This window comes from Sycon ciliatum, chromosome 1, assembly GCF_964019385.1.
Source record: "Sycon ciliatum chromosome 1, ocSycCili1.1, whole genome shotgun sequence".
Classification (NCBI taxonomy): Eukaryota; Metazoa; Porifera; class Calcarea; order Leucosolenida; family Sycettidae; genus Sycon; species Sycon ciliatum.
This window is the reverse complement of record NC_088643.1, coordinates 40001767-40021727: the sequence shown is the minus strand read 5'-3', so window position 1 is coordinate 40021727 and position 19961 is coordinate 40001767. Positions and strand designations below refer to the sequence as shown.

Here is a 19961-nt window from a genome sequence, read left to right as displayed (position 1 = left end):
CACCATGTATTCTTGTACACCACCATGTATGCTTGTACACCACCATGTATGCTTGTACACCACCATGTATGCTTGTACACCACCATGTATGCTTGTACACCACCATGTATGCTTGTACACCACCATGTATTCTTGTACACCACCATGTATGCTTGTACACCACCATGTATGCTTGTACACCACCATGTATGCTTGTACACCACCATGTATGCTTGTACACCACCATGTATTCTTGTACACCACCATGTATGCTTGTACACCACCATGTATGCTTGTACACCACCATGTATGCTTGTACACCACCATGTATTCTTGTGGACCACCATGTACAGATGTATGCTTGTGTAAGTTGTGGACCACCATGTATGCTTGTACACCACCATGTATTCTTGTACACCACCATGTATTCTTGTACACCACCATGTATTCTTGTACACCACCATGTATTCTTGTACACCACCATGTATTCTTGTGGACCACCATGTATTCTTGTGGACCACCATGTATGCTTGTGGACCACCATGTATGCTTGTCGGGTTGTGTACTCTTTGATCTTGCTAGTATTATGGTCGTACATGTACATATGACCATGTACGTATACATCTATGACAATGTTGACTTCTGTGCAGTGTAGCCGTGGATGTCAGTGATCGATCATCATGGCTACTTCCAAGTACACTGTCCACCCATACTGCCAGTCCGTGTGTGTACCTTTGACGCTTTGTAGTTTGTACAGACTTTTCGTCAAACTAAACTCTGATCCAAGCATGTAATTGTGCACTTGTCACTGGTCTCACCACATCAGCTACATAATCAGCACGTAACGTTATAATATGAACTTACAACTTCATCGTTATAATAATATTACCGGTATTGTATTATTTTAAAGCCTTGTTTGATAGATAACTAGGATGGTTCTGCACCATTCACCAGTGTTTCGCTGGTACATGGTTGCACCAGCTGGCAAAGATGTAGCCTTCTCAGTTCTCACCTAATCATTCTAATGCCGGACTAGACTAGTCGACTCTTAGGCTAATGACTGTAGTGTAGTCTTTGCAATGACATTACACTTACAGATTGAGTTTTCTTTTTCTAGCTTTCAGATCAAAATCTGTTGCAAAAAAGTGACTACAATGTAGTCGGTAACCATGGCAGCTGAGATTGATAGCGAGTGGCGCTAGCGCTAGCTTCAGGACACGAAGAACTGAAGAAGTGTTGCCATTTGGCCTCATTTCACCGTCCTTTGACTTTGGGGATGGATGGGGGCGTTCGACTTCAACTCAAGGCATAGTAGTAGTACCACGTGTCGCGTGCTTGCTTTTCTGACAGTATATATTGCAATTGATGCATACTGGGTGGTGATACTGTTGGAAATCAGTTTTCCAAGAATGTGCATTTAGCCAATTCAATTGGACTCGGAAACAGCAGGACGAGACGGAACACGGAATGGATGAAAGAGAAAGCATAAGCGATGACGACGGTGCTAACGACAGCAGCGGGGCTGGTGCATCGCCTACTGAAAGACGAGGAAATGAGGTGGATGAAACCCTGAACCTCGGTCAAGAGACTGCAAATCATCCCCCGACCCAGGACACTGTGCTGACAGCACCAATGGCTGATCTGCTGCAAGAGGCAGCATCGCACCTGGGTGCGAGCGCTAGTTCCCAGTCATCTGTTTTGCCTGCTGGGGCGGGCAGTCAAGACTGGCTGGAAGGCTTGACAGCACCCGATTTGGATCTGGATAGTTCTGGTGGCTCTGATACGGCAGACGAAGAAGGTAGTCAGTCTTCAGTACTGCTGTCCTTGCCTCATCACACACGTGCGGTAAGGCTACTATGATTTTAGTCATTGGGGTATTGGTACAACTACAAGACTTAGTGCACTTAGTGTGCATAGTATGACTACCATCCATCTGCCGTACATCTACAATGTCCTGTCGTGGACATGGAAATCCGGTCGCACGTCTAGCGGCCCCAGGGCGCTGGCCATGCAGCCGTAGATAAGCGGAACATGCATTATGCGATGCAGCGCGCTGGTCGCATCGCGGATCAACATGACTTTGTGCACTGCACGCAGCGTTCTGTACGCGCTGAGGGCGCCGGCCCCGGTCAATCGACTGGATTTCCATGTCCACGACAGTACATGTATGTGAGGAGTCAGCGTAGTGTCCGTCCGGACACCTACCCGGTATTATCCGGAGCGTTAGCCACACTTTAATTTCCAACTGGTGTAAAAACTCAGAAATCGCCCCTGCGGCTTAGACGCCGAGTGTTGCACGTGGATCGATCAGCGCTACATGCATATATTCACTACAGTTAAACCTGGCTAAGACGACCGCTCAAGGGACCTTCAAAACGTGGTCTTTGTTACCAGGTGGTCTCTTTATCCAGGGCCGTTTGACTTTAAATAGTATCCCTTGATTCTGGTTTCAGTGGTCTTGTAGGACAGGTGGTCAACTTATCCGAGTGGTCGCCTTGACAGGTTTCACTGTATATTGCATGTATGATGTCATTCGACTCCTGTACTGCAAATCAATCTCGCAGTTGCACACGCACTACTGCATTGCTACTTGTTGCCAGTTCTGAGTGAAGGGCAAGATCGGAAACTTTTGCTGGAACTTTGGTCGTGCCTCTCGGCTTTATTTCACAGTTCGATATGCAGCTATGCTACTCCGAATGTCAACAAAATACAAGCCTTAGATCCACTGGTTAGGCAGAGGTGTTTTTGAACACGTGCAATACCACCATGACGGTTCTGATACCAATTGTTGTACTAGCATCCAGGCTCGGCAGGCTAAACTGTAATAACAGTAGTGTTAACCCGTCATTGATAGATTGCCATGGCAACACAGTGTCACGGGGTGACTGGTCACGGTGCTGCATGGGAGAAATGACAATGTCTAATATACTTCAGTACAGGCTGAGCACGACGTGGATTAATGTGGCTAGAATATACAATGTATCCCAGGCTGAAATCAGTGTAGAAAAGTGTTTGTATGTTTGTTAAACTCAGTGACTGTGATGGTGATGTTGTGAATGCTTCTGGCAGGCTGGTAGCAACAGCAGTACCGCCGGTGGCCAGGCTAGTCCTGAAGACCAGGACCCACATATCCAACAGCAGCAACGACAACAGCAGCTGGGTGTTGACGTTGAACATGAAAGACAAGAAATGCCCATCCACACAGCGAGGGACGCTGGCCAAGATGACGCTGCACTGCTGCAGCAGACCATGGAGGGAACATCTCTATTAGCCAGGCAACCATCAAGAGAGCAGTTATCATCTGCTGATGACTCTGCCAGCACAGGCAGTGATTATCCCGGCATGGATAATGACTCAAACAGCTCATCATTCGGCGTGGCGGCTGAGACCTTTGCTGATCATTATGCTGAAATGCTACAAATGGATGAAGAAGAGCGGCAACGAAACTCTGAGGGACGCCATTACGCTTCCTCCTCCAGTGATAATCGGCTGCGGCTGCACACCGAGTTCCTTGATGATTGTGATCTGGAGCAAGTCATCCGGGACCTTGAGCTCCTTCCTCCCGACCCCGGAGCTGCTCACCGCACCCAGCCAGTGACTAGTGCCGTCAGTGCCTGGTACAACGTCAACACCAGCCGAGCAAACATGGCTGCTGCTGCTGCACATCGATCTAGATCTGCTAGTGACGACAGTGGCGGCAGTGATCCCATGGGGGCTGGTTACGATGACCATGCAGTTCACTACGAACAATTTGCAGCTGATCAGCAGCAGCAATCTCAAAGCATGTCCCCGCAGCAATCTGATCAGGTTGCCACACGGGAGAAATCTGCGTTCCATGATCCCGGCCTAAGCAAGGATGTAGAGGAAACAACAAATAAACTCTGGGGTGATCACCTCGTGCGTAAAGTACGCGAGGAGTTCCCTCTCCCGGAACGTAGGTCGCAACAGCCGGCAACAACCAGCCAAGGAACAAGTACGCAAGGAATAAGCGCCGGAGTGTCCGCCTGGGCCGACTATATCCACCGTAAGTCGACCGGAGTCTAACGCTATACGGTAGCAATGCCAGTACTTGTAACTGTATGCTATACGGTAGCAATGCCAGTACAGTCGTCCCTCTCTAATCCGGCACTTTATAATCCAGCACCCTCGATAAACCAGCACAATTTTCAGTAACCAAAATGTCCTCTTCATGTACATTGCAGCAGTAAATCAGATTTGTTAATCCAGCACCCTCCCTAATCCAGCAGATTTTTGTGGCACAAATGGTGCCGGATTATAGAGGGACCACTGTACTTGTAACTGTATGCTATACGGTAGCAATGCCAGTAACTGTATGCTATACGGTAGCAATACCAGTACTTGTAACTGTATGCTATACGGTAGCAATACCAGTACTTGTAACTGTATGCTATACGGTAGCAATGCCAGTACTTGTAACTGTATGTTATACGGTAGCAATACCAGTACTTGTAACTGTATGCTATACGGTAGCAATACCAGTACTTGTAACTGTATGCTATACGGTAGCAATACCAGTACTTGTAACTGTATGCTATACGGTAGCAATACCAGTACTTGTAACTGTATGTTATACGGTAGCAATACCAGTACTTGTAACTGTATGTTATACGGTAGCAATACCAGTACTTGTAACTGTATGCTATACGGTAGCAATACCAGTACTTGTAACTGTATGTTATACGGTAGCAATACCAGTACTTGTAACTGTATGCTATACGGTAGCAATACCAGTACTTGTAACTGTATGTTATACGGTAGCAATACCAGTACTTGTAACTGTATGCTATACGGTAGCAATACCAGTACTTGTAACTGTATGCTATACGGTAGCAATGCCAGTAACTGTATGCTATACGGTAGCAATACCAGTACTTGTAACTGTATGCTATACGGTAGCAATACCAGTACTTGTAACTGTATGCTATACGGTAGCAATACCAGTACTTGTAACTGTATGCTATACGGTAGCAATGCCAGTACTTGTAACTGTATGCTATACGGTAGCAATGCCAGTACTTGTAACTGTATGCTATACGGTAGCAATGCCAGTACTTGTAACTGTATGCTATACGGTAGCAATACCAGTACTTGTACCTGTATGCTATACGGTAGCAATGCCAGTACTTGTAACTGTATGCTATACGGTAGCAATGCCAGTACTTGTAACTGTACTTCGAAGTATGTGCATGTTGTTACTGTAGTTGCTGTACATTAATGTGTTACTTTGATGTATGCACGTATCCGTAGCACCGGGACTGATTTCAGGTGGTTCGGCCAAATGGGGTACTTGACCAGAGATGGGCATTACTGACGAAAACCCCGTTTTGCACGAATTGCAGGGCGGGTCAACTTTTTTTGGAAATACGGTCTGACCGGCCAGACCGGTTGCTACGGCCCTGGTATGCCCTGGGTCCTGTGTAGGAGATGATCAAATCATAAATACGGCGTTGAACCGGTGCACCCTTCATGCATGCTGTGTGCCACGCACTGTCTTCTGCGCTTATTGTACAGAGCAGGAACTGGAGCAAACTGGCGGCTCACCAAACGTACTCACCAGTAGCCGGAGTGATGCGGCTGCATCTTCAAACACAGCAACCCAAAGCCAGGATGAAGATCGTGATGTTGATGAGTCATCGGACACCGCTAAAGGGGCCTCATCAACTCAGCCCACTGCAGCAACGGTTGATCCAGGTTTCGAGTATCGCCTATTGCTTGGTGAACCAGCCACGCGGCATGACCTTACTTTTGAAAGCTCATTGTCAATCCCGGAGCACCTACGTGAAGGAAATCGCTATCTCTCAGTCCGTGGAGCCCACCAGCATCTACGTAGCAGTGAAATGAAGGAAGTCATGCAGTTCGGACCGCCAGCTGGCAGAAACCGCCAGCACTCCTATCAGTATCAAGGGCGTCATGAAGGTTTAAGTCTACCCTCTCCGGGCTATCGTCCGTGGCAGAATTGCGAGTCACTGATAAAACAGGTAGTGGAGGCCTGGAGGAAGAAACGGTCGGTAGAGGAAAGCCTGCGCTTGTTCCCTAACATTCAGCCAATGGTTAACTTGGTGAGTAGCTTACATGTAGTGATCAGTGTACATGTAGTGATTGTAGAGATTGTACATGTAGTGTATGTACGCGTACAGCTTATAGAGAAGTAGAGCCACAGAATAAGTATGCATCTAGTGCACACACAGACTAATGTGCAAACGCACTGTCTGCCAGTCTCTCTATCTCTCCACTAATCTGTCTGTCTACGATCTACTTCTGTGCTGAATTACACACCCTCACTCTTTCTGGTTTGTGTCAAAGTTACCTGTCCCCGTGCCAAGTTCACTGTGTTTCTCGCCGTTAGAGCACTCTGACGTTGATATGTTTGAGTCGGTTTAAAACATCATGCTTTGTTGTTCACTGGACTGCATTGTAATCTGTTCGGCCAGTAACTCTGAGCTCTGCTGATGAAATTTAAAACAAGGTTGAAAGTTCTAGGGGTGAAACGGTTACCCTTTAAGGTTACAAACGGATACCTGGCTTAACGGGCGGGTTATCGGGTACCCTTTAGCAGCCGATAGTGACAGTTACTATACATTTCGTGCCAGGAGGGCATGCAAAGTCATGTAATTCACAGCAAGTGCACTACAACGCGACAAGCGCAGCATACGCACTTACTGCGCTACATGCAAAACAGTCCAAATTGTCTAATTTAGCAGGATCGAACAAGCAACAACACATTCAACCTGTACATCAAATTGAACAACTGTGCAAATCAGCTAATATTACCGTACTGTACCGTCGTACACGACTAACGGGTACTCGTTTGCTAACGGGTCAGCAGCTAAACAAACGGGTACACGGGTACCCGGATCATCCCTAGTTGAAACAGCAAATCAGTGTCCAGAGATGGGTTCTCGATGTGTACTGACATAGAATGCAGAACAAGGCTTCAGCTACAGTTCAGGTCTCATGCAAAAGCAATTCTCAGCTGCGGCAGCAATTTTGTGCGGGTAGTGGGAGTTGCCAACTGTGTACGTCTGTGCTGATCTACTTCATCTCTTTTTGTCTCTGCTGTGTCGCTTGCAGCACTATACCTTCTCGTCGCCAAAGCAAACTGTATCACGCATCGCCTTTATGGACGAGCCGCGAGATCGATTGGCATCTGCAATATTCCATGCGACTGTATTGTTATCAAACACCGGAGATGCTGTAAGGGATACTGACCAGGCCACAGCAACCGCAGCATCATCCATGCTGCGTGCTGGGAAAGGCAAAGATCGGCAAACTAGAAGTGTTCCTCTGCATTACTACTCCAATTTTGCTCACACATTTGGCGTGGAGATGTCCAGCGTTGGTTACATTGCACTGCTGGTCTGGTTCTGCAAGATGGCCGCCAGCACCACTACCGCTACGTCCTCTTCTACTGATATGGATGGCAGGGCTGGCTGTTCAGACCCTTACAACCTGCAACAAGCACCATTCAGAGTCGTGGCTCTGCAGCAAGAGGTGAACTTCCCGCAGCGCCAGCAACTGTCCATGCTGTTCATGCCCAAGGATGGTGTTAACCAAGCTAAGATTGAGCAGTACCTAAGCAGCTTTACTCTTGTGGACCTTGTGACACACGTCGGTTGTGATGATCTCGCCGACACTCATCTCTATGATGTTGATTTGAGTGATGTCATCAAGCTGGAGAGAGGCAATCACGAAACCATTGGCCAGTTCAATAATGAGAGCTTCTTCCCTGGCTACTGCAAAGAAGCTGCTACAGCAGTGGCTGCTTTCATGGCCCCGTGTGGTGAACAGCAGAGACTCATTTATGATGTGTACACTGAGAAAGGCTGTGTGACTGAACCGAACATGACTGTAACTAATCTCTCCACTGCCTGGCTCCAGGATGCAACCTCTGCTGTGTCCGTGTTCCGTGCAATACAGAGCATATCGGCTTCGTTAGTGGGTGTCCGCTTGATCTTCAGCCACCATCTTACCAGGTCAAGCTCAACACTTCCTGATGCAGCATCAGAAGGAGGTGGGCAGCGTGTCAATGCAGCCATCGCAATGTATGGACCAGATGCAAGAAGACGCTGGTTGAACGCGGTGCAGTCCTGCACTACTGGGCACCTCAGTTCTCCAGCTACACTGGCTATGCACCACCACCACCACCAGCAGCAGCAGGGAGGCGATGGCAGATTAGCCGCATCAACGAGCACTGTAGCAAGTGATGATGGCATCAATGGCACCGGTGATATTAGCAGTGATGACGATGATGATGCTGGCACTGATGCATGTTCAGATAACACTGCACCAGCAGCACCTGTGAATTTTGAGCTGGAGCCATTCTTGCTGCCGGCACCGGAAACGAACGATGAGGCCTGGGCATACGCTAGCCAGTTGTTTGGACCTCGGCTTGCTCTAAAGGATCCGCGTGAGCTGAAGCTAAGCATCGCCCGTGCTAGCAGTCTCCTTGCTTTGCCGCCTCGTCATGTCTACCTGCTAGCAATCTCAGATGCCTGTACTAGCACAGTGGCCTTTGCCATTCGCACCTGTCATCACTATGGTATTCAGCCACTTCGCATTAACCGCACTCATCTCTCCAAGCACTGGCAACACCAGTTATGCATGCCAGAAGAGGCAGCAGCAGCAGTGGCACCAGCAGGGGCAGATACGGCTGCTACTGGTGCTGCGAAGAGCAGTCGACCATGCCTGCTGGTCATGGCAATGTCACGGAGTGGCCTACACCCTGTGCGTCAAGTCTGCGAGGCCATCAACCGCCGGCAACCTTCCCTGACTGCCCCCGAATATGCCGTGGGACATCAGATGACAAGTGCGCTGTCACCACTGGTCCGTGGAGGACCATGGTCGATGACCAGACCCTGGTCAAGCGCTCGTCAGTTCAATGTCAGCAGCCGCGATGAGGAGCAGCTGGTAACACTGGTCGTGCTCAACAAGGCCATGCATGTCCTGCATGAACTACTGTCTATACTCTGCAGCAATGCTGACGACAGTGCTGACAGTGCTGCAGTGCATAGTGATGGTGATGATGGCAGTGCTGACGACAGTGCTGCAGTGCATAGTGATGGTGATGATGGCAGTGCTGGTGGAGCTCCTCTGGATGGTGCATGCTCACACAGTCTATTGGGAAGCATTGAACACACACCCATGGAACTACTTGGTATTCGGCTGGTCATAGACGCCGAGCCAGTCACCACCGAATTCCTTCACCCTGTCTACGACAAGGAGGTTGATGGCAACACGGAGGGGTTCACCTGTGTTCTTTGCCTTCGTGGTGTCAATGCTCAGGAGCGTCTGACACAATTGGTGTCGGAAATCCGCAAACTGATGCCAGGAATCCTGTGCGCGCAGTCACCTCGCCTTGCTATGCATTTGGCATGCATGTGGTTCAGCAATGGTGATGCACTGTACGCTGATCCATCGCAACGTGTCAATCGTCATCTGCAGCCACCCGCGGCAAAGTTCACTGCGCTGCACCGCGAGCTGGTACCGCCCAATGACGTTCTCTTTCCTTGGCTAGGGGAGAGAAGGCTGGTCGCTGGCGTGGTCACCGCCACACCACTGCTCTCTGCGCGGGCTAACAACAATGGCGTGGCAGCTGCTGCTGGCACCGGGCAGTTCGTGCGGCTCATGCGGCACCTTGCCTTTCACGGCTTTCTACTTGTCGGAGCTAGAATGGTGCAGATGAACCAGGCTGAAGCAAGACTAGTGCTCAACGATGTCACCGATACTGGACCTTCCAAGGTACGGTACCATCTTTACAGGGTTTAATGCGCAATTTCCACATTCCATACTGGTAACACAATTACAAGCACATGCTCCTATACGTGAGACCAACCGACCTGCAAAAATTATCAATACGGCAACATTCGTCACGGTCCTGTATAAGCGCATGGGCTTCAGTAAATGTGGGCCAATACGGTCAATTTACCAGCTAATAACTACAGTACTGTAGTGTGTGTGTACTGTGATGGTTAATGTGATGGTTAATGTGATGGTTAATGTGATGGTTAATGTGATGGTTTATGTGATTATGAAGGGATGTGCCTGTCAACCTGAACTTTCTAACCGTCTGCACTGTTGCTGCTAATCTGGCAACAGCACGTGTGCCACACATTATGCCGCATTCCGTCCCGGGTACAAGTACTTTGATTGCAGGGTCCTGCAGGTAGTGTTAGCCTGCTCGTTGTTGGGTGGGTTTAGTTCTGCCACTTCTCCAGCGAATATAGGTTTGTCGCCATAAATCACTATGGTTTCAGGAATGGAGGCATCCATGTACATGTATGCATGCTTGCGAGACAGTTGCCATTCAAGATCCTGTTGTGTGACGTTATGTTTTTGCCGCAGCAACCGCAATGTCCTAGCGCTGGAAGAACTCAATCAGCTGACAGTACTGGAAGCAGTGACAGCAGTGCTGACAGTGGTAACCACGGCAACAGCAGCAGTACTGTCATTGGTAACCATGGAGGCTATGCCGGGATCGTAGGCCAAGTCCAAGGTGCCGACCTGACGGCCGGTGCTAGCCTAGTCCTGTGCGTTATCAGAGAGAACTGTGTGGAGAGGCTGCAGTCGGTGGTGACGCCATCTGATGCTGCCAATGATGTGATTGTATTCGACTCCGTGCCTGGTGGTGTCTTAGGTATGTACATGTATATGAGCATGGATGTGTACAGTACATGTATGTAGTGTGTTGGATGTGTACAGTACACGTATGTAGTGTGTTGGATGTGTACAGTACATGTATGTAGTGTGTTGGATGTGTACAGTACATGTATGTAGTGTGTTGGATGTGTACAGTACATGTATGTAGTGTGTTGGATGTGTACAGTACATGTATGTAGTGTGTTGGATGTGTACAGTACATGTATGTAGTGTGTTGGATGTGTACAGTACATGTATGTAGTGTGTTGGATGTGTACAGTACATGTATGTAGTGTGTTGGATGTGTACAGTACATGTATGTAGTGTGTTGGATGTGTACAGTACATGTATGTAGTGTGTTGGATGTGTACAGTACATGTATGTAGTGTGTTGGAACATAAGGCCCTCATCAGACTACGTACATAGAACATCCAGTACAAAATCACATAAAACCTAAAAGGCAACATTTTTCCAAGCCTGCATTCAGACTACACATTTTACATGCAATATATACAGGCAACCTTTGACCCTACGCTATTGCGCAATGGACCTGGGATGTGTGAAAGCAGCCGGCAGTCGTACCCGGGTTCAAAGTCTGTACGTTTGTACAACTACTTGGTGAGAAAGTACGATAAATGCAGGAAAGTTGCCTTCTACAAGGGTTCGCACCCTGCCTGAAAGGATCGGGCAGCTTTTTAGGCTTCCCGCCAGATTCTTGTTGTTGTCTTGGAAACTTCTATGTAAATGTGACTTATAGGCTGTTTTGTACCTAGTCTGAAGAGGGCCTTATCATCAAGGATACATGTAACTAGTAGCTGACTCCCAGGTGTGTGCGACTCTGTTTATGGGGTCTCTATGGACGATAACTCCCATCCTAATCATGGTCCTCAACCGTGCAGTAAGTCACACTTTCTACCAGGGAGTATCCCCGGCTTTGTACTGTATACAACAGATATCAGCATATGCATCGTGCTCAGTACCTTCTGGACGTCCAAGAAAATCCTAGATACACGAAACTGCACCATAACTTTATGATAGGGGTGAAACTATTAGTTCGAATATTCGAGTATTCGTTCGAAAATCTCAAACGAGCGAGTATTCGAAATTTTGCACTCGATGGGTTTATTTTTTTTATTTTTTTTAGTACTGGCCTTTTATTTTTCAAAAACTTCTGTTGTACTGCTCATCGACTGGTATGCATGCATTATTCGTGCCTTTGAGTCAGTATTTTATGACTTGGACGATGCGATCACCACGGCAAGTAACGGTATTTTGTTTTGAGATAATGAAAGTACTGGTGAAAATCGTTACTTTACACTCTGTACAAGACGTTGGCGACTTTTGTTCTATGTTCACAGATAATTTCTTCCGAATTGCTCGAGAACTCACAAATCTAGCGCTTTTGAATTTCGATAAAATACTCGAAATAATTGGATACTCGATCGAATATTATGAATGAGTGATATTGGTCAAAATAGATACTCGTTTCACCCCTACTTTATGATCATTAAATTATGAGCTTTTGTCGTTGGCACTCCCTTTAGAAAATCCTGGTGGAGTTGCACACTTTTTTGGAGGGAGAGCAAGGGCTATCTATCCTTGTTATATCCAATGGCGTACAATCCAGCTTTAAACTTTGAATACTTTCCGAGTCCCTCCTCTGGAGGTGTTGAATCTTCCTCTCTCCTCCCTTCCTCTCCTCCTCCTCTCCCTTCCTCTCCCCATCCCTCTTTCAAGCTTTGCCCTTCACGTTGGTCAAAAATGTACATGTTTGTTCTGATAGTGACCCAGATGGTCCGGAACATATTTTTGTGTATATATGTGTGTGTGCGTGTGTGTGTGTGTGTGTGTGTGTGTGTGTGTGTGTGTGTGTGTGTGTGTGTGTGTGTGTGTGTGTGTGTGTGTGTGTGTGTGTAGTGCCACTAGTGGCGGTCAATTCATCAGCCTTGCAAGCTGTTGAATGGTGTAATCCCAGCACAAGCTGCTATGTCTAACATAGCTGTTCGCTATCGTCGCTTCCGCGATGGGCATGTCTGACTGAGGTGTGTGTGGTGTGTGTGTGTGTGTGTGTGTATGTATGTGTGTGTATGTATGCGTGTGTATGTATGCGTGTGTATGTATGTATGTATGTATGTATGTATGTATGTATGTATGTATGTATGTATGTATGTATGTATGTATGGCACCGGTGTTGTTCAACATTTACATGTGTGCAGTCGTGGACCAGTGGCGGAATGTTGCTTTGACCAATCCGGAAGTCGGCATCGACGTTATGAGTCACCGCAGTGATCAACTCTTTAATGCAAGACTTAGCGCAGCCAGCTCCACATGTGCAATAGAATTCCAGTTTGCCGATGATGGTGCCCTCCTAGCCAAAACCTGGAATGGCGCCCAATCTGCTCTCCACCTCATTCGGGCTCAGGGTCAACGCAATGAAGACTAAATTCATGGCGGTTGGGACCGGAGTACACGAAACGGATGTGGCACCCCTGCGCACATCAGCAGGTGACGTGCAGCATGTCACTGAGTTTACCTACCTTGGTTGCCTCATAATACCTGATGGCACAACATCTGCAGACGTCACCCATCGCATAGCTGCAGCCTCCAAAGCTTTCAGACGCCTCCGTAAGCCAGTCTTTAACAACAGAGATTTACCGGTCTCCACGAAACGTAATGTATACACAGCCACTGTTCTCTCAGCATTGCTTTATGGCTCTGAAACCTGGACACCCCTGCAGCGGGATGTGCGTCGTTTGGAAGTATTCCACAACCAATGCTTGCGGACTATATTTGGCATCAGCGGAAAGAGGCAGCAAGAGGAACGCTTGTCCTCATCCACAGTCCGAACGTGGTGGGGTGATACCGAGTTAGTTACAGAGAAGATTATGTTTCGCAGACTGACTTGGCTTGGTCATGTTATCCGCATGTCGCCCGAACGCTTGCCCCGGCTACTCCTGTTCGGTTCACTGACCCAGACGCGACCTCAACACAAGCCCAAGAAGCGGTGGAAAGATGCAATCCGTGCTGACCTCAAGATGGCCAATGTCAAGGAGAGAGACTTGTGTGATGCAACCAGCTGCCGGAGTACCTGAAGGTCAGCATGCCGTGAAGCTGTTGCTTGCGCGCACCGCACCAGGACTGAGCACAAGATCAAGCCGGTCCTGTGTGACACCTGCGGCCGGAGTTTCTCTCAGCCCCGCTACATGGCGCGTCACAAGTGCACAGTGGAGCGAGCAAAGCCGGTGAGAGAGTAGTCTGGGTCTGTTCAGTGTAATACGTGCGGTCGCTGGCTCCTATCTCGTGGGGGCTTGGCGAACCATCGGTGCGGCAATGATCCACCTCATTCCCTCAGCCAGCCTTGACGGCAGCAACAACGGAAACCGCCAGCAGTTCAAGATGGGGCAGGTTTGACGTGCCTTGTATGCCAGCGAACCTTCACGTCCATCAGTGGAAGGACTCGACACAAGTGCAAACTGACTGACATCCAAACTACAGCGGCACCACCCCTGGAGTGCTCCGCCTGTCACCGGACCTTCCGCTCGACTAGCGGCCGGACACGCCACCGATGCGGCAGGGTGACTAGTACCATTTGACTTGTCCCTTCGGGGACTGCGTAGCCAGACTTGGCAGCAGGATCAAGATCAAGATCAAGATGTATGTATGTATGTATGTATGTATGTATGTGTGTATGTATGTATGTATGGGTACGTTCGGGCCTGATTGGAAATCTTTATTTCCATTGCTATCAGGTTCGGCCTCATTTCCTCTGTGCTGCGCTGACGAGTCCACAAAGGACGAAACAGTTCTGTCCGCAGATTGAGTATGTATGTATGTATGAATGTATGTGTGTGTACATGTGTGTACGTGTGTGTACATGTGTGTACGTGTGTGTACATGTGTGTGTGTGTGTACATGTCTGCGTGCGTGTATGTGTGTTCACAACATGGTCTCTCCATGTCGTTACAGTGCCCCAGAGCTTTGCTCATGCCACCGCTCAAGTGAAGCACTTCTTTCCTGGTGGCTTGCTGTTGGAGAGACAAACATTGGATATGCGCATTCAAAAGGTATGCCATGCTTTGGCGATTGGATCCTATTCTCTGAGTACATTATGGATAGTTCTGTTGATCATGTAGCAAACTAACTACTTTCTAAAAGCTAGTAATTCAGCATAAGCGTAACGTGCATAGCAGGCAGGTAGGCAGCCACTGGTTAGCTGACATATATATGTAGTGCCGTGAGTAAGGTCATGACTTAGTAACGTAGGGTGCCGGTCTGCATCGCCAACCCTGCTATGCTTACTACTTGCCAGACTTGCTGGCCTCTCAAATGGCTCTACATGCACTTGAATGCAATCGGGCAAGCGAGAACATGAACTGAGTCTTCTGTAGCTACTACTAGCTACACAGCCCAGAGCAAAGTTGTCGATGTCCCTGTTCTGTATGTATGTGACGGTATGCGCGCGCGCGTGTGTGTGTGTGTGTGTGTGTGTGTGTGTGAGGAGGGGGGGGGGGGGTAGGGATGTGGCCACTGGTGTGTGTGTGTGTGTGTGTGAGGAGGGGGGGGGGGGGGGGTAGGGATGTGGCCACTGGTGTGTGTGTGTGTACATGTGCTTTTAGGCATGTTCTTGTTGATGTGGGTGTTAGTGTGGGTGTGGGTGTACACACAATGGTGGTGTGGTGTGTATTGGTTGCAGATTTTCGCCAGTGCTGTCGACGAAGAACTGTCGGTGGAGAGATGTCGGGATGTTGCGTGCGGTGAGCGACTCATTGCATGCGACACTGACCATGAACAGCAGCAACAGATAATGTCTCGCTCTCAGCATAATGCTGCTCATGACGGTGATGATGATGATGATGAGCTGCAGACTGATAGGGGAGAATGGCAGCGTATACCACTTGTTATCCCTCCACCTCTTGTTTGGACTGATGAGAAGGTAAGCCAGCCTGCTGGGCCCATGCCGCAATTCCGAGTCTGTGTTGTCCAATGGTTATTCCTAGCAGTAAGTGACTATGGGCCTGTGTTTTGCTGAATAATGTTACATTGCGTGTACATAGTGTGGTCCCAGTGTTCAATGTGGCTTAGGTACCTGGTTGGCGAAATAGACTGCTGCTTCACATTCTGTATGCACCTAAATCAAGTGATATCCTGTAGCCCTGAGCTACGGAGTTTGGCGCTGTGCACACGTCATGTTGCGTTACTGCACCGTTCTCAAGCCGGCGATAAGATTTAACTGGCCAGCATGACCACTATAATAACTGGTAAGCATACTGCTAGGAGTGCAAGACTTAGTGTGTAGAAGTGGAATCATGCATGTGTCGTCTCCATTATAGAAAGCAAAGTAATGCCATGTCATAGTGTCCAACATAGTCACTGTCATCTTCATGTAGTTCTATTGTCATGTTCTTTCCGTTTTCCAGGCTAACCTGCTGCTTGGTGAGCCCTTGGCTACGCCGTACACTAGCTTACTGGGTGGTCTCCTGTCGTGTGGCCTGCGCTTGGTGGCACTGAAGATGCTGCGTCTCACTCGTACACAAGTAAGCTGCTCCGGTGTCCAGACAGCACGACACGGGGACATGTTGTTTTAATTTCCGTAGCTATGCGAAAGATGTTACTTTAGTAGCGAATTTGGTGCTAGCCAGGGTCCACACGGCTTTAATTCGGTGCGTGTTTGGTAGGGCCATCATCACGTGCCGCGCCATATCTGGCGCGCTATCCCGTACGTGTCCCGTACCCGTACTGTCAAAGACAGCTGCAAGCTGGCCACCATATACAAATAGTTGACATGGACGTTGGCGGTGGTAACCTGGATATTCCTGACATGAGCATACAGTCATGTACGGTTCTCTGCCGTATTGATGTAGTTTAGTATGAGTTCTCTGCCGTATTGATGTAGTTTAGTATGAGTTCTCTGCCGTATTGATGTAGTTTAGTATGAGTTCTCTGCCGTATTGATGTAGTTTAGTATGAGTTCTCTGCCGTGTTGATGTAGTTTAGTATGAGGACTGACCAGAGAGGCAGGATGGTCTAGCATCCTCGTCCTAAATCCGGCTTCATGCTGGAAGATTCATTGGCTCTAGGCGCGGCCAACTCTGGATTTTTTGATATTCGGGGGCCTGACTCATTTGCTTTATACTTCATCTTTGCAATTTACTGCAGGTGATTGACCTGCGTCTGAGCTGTAAGCTCTTCGCAAACAGAAGTCAAGAAGAGCTGACGTGTGGGCCGTCAATGGTGGTCGTCTTGGAAGGACCTGGAGCATTCTCAGGCTTTGCGGCCAAGCTGGCAAGGTACAAAGATTGCTGTCGATATGCGCAATACTACCATGTGTACCTTCTTTTGTATTGTTCTTTACAAAGCCAAGTACATGTACTCTCAAAGAAAGAGAAGGGACCAATAATGTTAGGCATACTAGTACTCAGTAACTCGTAACTTATTGATCCTTTTTCTTACTCTCAAAGAAGAAAGAAAGTTTATGTAGTGGCAAGACCCTGCAGTTCAGACGACCGAACAGTATCGGTTTCCTCACGGACACTCTTTAGAGACCATGATAGGCTCATTTTGCCGCATGGCATACTGTGTACCAGTGACACCCCACCGTGACAACCACTTGGGTATGGTTGTGTGGTTGTGTGGCTGTGTGGGGAGAGTCGGACGTTTTTTCCACTTCGATGTTAACGCCAAGCTTCACATTCAAACGCCATTTCCGACGTGAATTTCAAGTTCACCAAAACATAACGTGGCACGAAACCTCTCTCTCCAGGTGCCCACTGCACAGCCGTGAATGATGACGTGTGAAACTGGTAGTTCCATGATCTGCAATTATGGTATCGCCAAGTGGTCATCACCAAACGGCCCTTCCTGTCTCATGAACTGCTGAAGAAGCATTCAGCCTAAGCTCTAATGGGCAATCAGTCTGTCTGTCGTAGCATATGAGCTCCTTTTCAAGGCGTTCGTGCTGCGTTGTGGTATTGGTACATGGTAAAACGGTTCTCGAGAGCTGTATTCCCGTGATCTGACACTAGGCCGGTCAACCAGGAGCTGACCCACTGCCCGGGAGTGCTTCCACGGCTCCAGGTACTAGTGTGCTTCCTACCCTAACATGGCTGTGGAGGGTGGGTAGCTCGATGGCTCTGATGCACTCACCTTCCACCACTACGCTAGGTGCAGGCCGGCACAGCTTTGAGAGTAGAACGATACCCACAGGTGTGGAAACTAGGGAGTCGTTCAAACCCCATAACACCCGAATTTGTACGGCTCCCTAGTAGAAATGTGATTCTCGCTAGGCCTCACATCAACCCTGAAATGTATGCGTGGTGTGTGTGTGTGTGTGTGTGTGTGTGTGTGTGTGTGTGTGTGTGTGTGTGTGTGTGTGTGTGTGTGTGTGTGTGTGTGTGTGTGTGTGTGTGTGTGTGTGTGTGTGTGTGGTATGTGTGTGTATGTGTGCACTGTAAACATGGATGCATGCGTAGAGTTCAGAAAGACAGAACACCGACAGCAGTAGCAGCTGCAGGCGTGGGTGCAACGTCAAACTGCCCTATTGGATATCCCAGAGCAGCAGCAGAGGTGAGATGGTTTTTAATTTATTTTACTCAACTCGTGGTCCCTGACCAATTGACACGCAAAGTGCGAGAGAGGGGTGATAGCTAACCATGGCACGATTACATGTAGGCATACCGCTGCCACAGTGCGGTTGAATGATATCAGACAATATATAAAAGCCACAGTTCGTTTAACCTGTGTTCAACAGTGACAATCTGCAGTGCAGTGGGAGCTGGCTACCCTCTCAGGCACGGCTGGACAGGGTTACTCTAAGGCTGTGTTTACATGAGAAATTTCAACCCGGGTCGAGTTCAGCCCGGGTTGAAAGTCTGTACGATAGACAAAAGAGGTGAGCGTTTACATGAAGGCAGTTGACCCGGGTCAAATACTGATATGCCACCAAAAGTCCACTTCTACAGTCCTGTATGGTCACGTGAATCCGTTCGCGCAAAATTTGCATCTGCAGTGCCGTTCAAACCTGGCGCGAGATACGCACAGAAGTACGTTTGTACGATTTTCTTGACCCGGGTTGATTTCAACCCGGGTCAAGCGCAATGCGTCATGTAAACGCGCCATTCATTTTATGCACATGGCGGGTTGAAATCTGACCCGGGTCGAACTCAACCCGGGTTGAAACGCCTCATGTAAACACCGCCTAACTAAAACAGATCTTAAAATAAGCACAAAAAACCGGTACAAGTTGTTATGTTGAAGTTGTTGTAAGCAGTAGATATAGATCCGTGTATCTCTTGCAGTGTGTCTAGCTTTCATACATGTACCCGTGATGTTGCCTGCATGCTTGCCTACCCGTCCACTCAGCTGTCGGCCCGGCTGGCTGTATAACATCTTTATGACACCTGTCTCTGTGTGTCCATCTGTCAGGCAAGACGCATCTTGGCGTACATGTTCACGGACATACCACAGCAAAGCAGCACCACAGCATGGTAACAATGTGCGCGGCCTGGGCCGATGTGGACTTGCTCATGGCTACTCCAGTATGACTGCAGAGCAAGCTGGGCCGCACGAAGGAGAACGCAGCAGAAGTCATAGTCAAGAGCAAGCGGATCAACAGCACACCCAGCCTATTCTACTCATCAGTAGTGTGTGGCTCAGTGTGTGTGTAAACACTGTGCAGGCGAAGTAACAGTTACACCAACATGTCAGTATTCTAGCAACAGATCACTATTTCGCCGGGCTGTCAGAGTGTATGCTGGTACGCCCTGATCTATTCCTCTCGCACATTGAAATCATTCTCTTGACATATTCCAGGTCTGATTGTGACTAAATGCATGTGCAGGGCCAACTCTAACTAAAACTAAAAGACAACCAAGCCGGCAGCTGACAGAATGCAACGGATGCTAGTGTGGCCTTACAATGACAATGCATGTAATGTAGCGTGAACATGGTGAAGGCAGTCTCAAGCAACTGCTGTAGCGTGAAGGCAGTCTCAAGCAACTGCTGTAGCGTGAAGGCAGTCTTAAGCAACTGCTGGTGCCGAATTTAGGGTCACAGTATACCTGACGATTGAACTGCTGCTGACCATTTCTTCCACCGCACCACACTTCCAAGTACTTGTACTGTTATGTGATGAGTCCACAACGGACGAAACAGTTCTGTCCGCAGATTGTGGACTCGCACCAACCTCTTCCTCACCTGTTGTTCCCCTACAAGACAGTATTATTTTATTAGACACAAGTGGGGTCGAGGAAGAGACTGCAAGAATGGAGTGAAGAGACTCGATGACTCTAATCAAGAGTCTCCCAGGCTAGAGTAAAGGACTCTGAGAC

General features: G+C 48.4%; 2 protein-coding genes across 2 annotated transcripts in view; one reads left to right on the top strand and one right to left on the bottom strand.

The window, feature by feature from the left end:
- Positions 1-19961, bottom strand: part of LOC135825383 (tripeptidyl-peptidase 2-like) — a 138919-nt gene that overhangs the window by 72700 nt on the left and 46258 nt on the right. The window lies entirely within an intron of this gene.
- LOC135825372 (uncharacterized) lies at positions 1208-19735 on the top strand. Its single transcript, XM_065338112.1, has 11 exons — positions 1208-1824; positions 3049-4003; positions 5512-6059; positions 7072-9738; positions 10342-10633; positions 14602-14699; positions 15329-15568; positions 16053-16169; positions 16792-16922; positions 18105-18198; positions 19057-19735. Exons 1-11 carry the CDS (start codon positions 1447-1449, stop codon positions 19120-19122), a joined length of 5586 nt encoding a protein of 1861 aa, XP_065194184.1. The 5' UTR covers positions 1208-1446; the 3' UTR covers positions 19123-19735.

Coding starts and splice junctions, on each gene's coding strand:
- LOC135825372 (XM_065338112.1), top strand. CDS start 1,447: ATGGATGAAAGAGAAAGCATAAGCGATGACGACGGTGCTAACGACAGC. Junction 14,700..15,328: donor TGGATATGCGCATTCAAAAG/GTATGCCATGCT, acceptor TATTGGTTGCAG/ATTTTCGCCAGTGCTGTCGA. Junction 15,569..16,052: donor TTGTTTGGACTGATGAGAAG/GTAAGCCAGCCT, acceptor TCCGTTTTCCAG/GCTAACCTGCTGCTTGGTGA.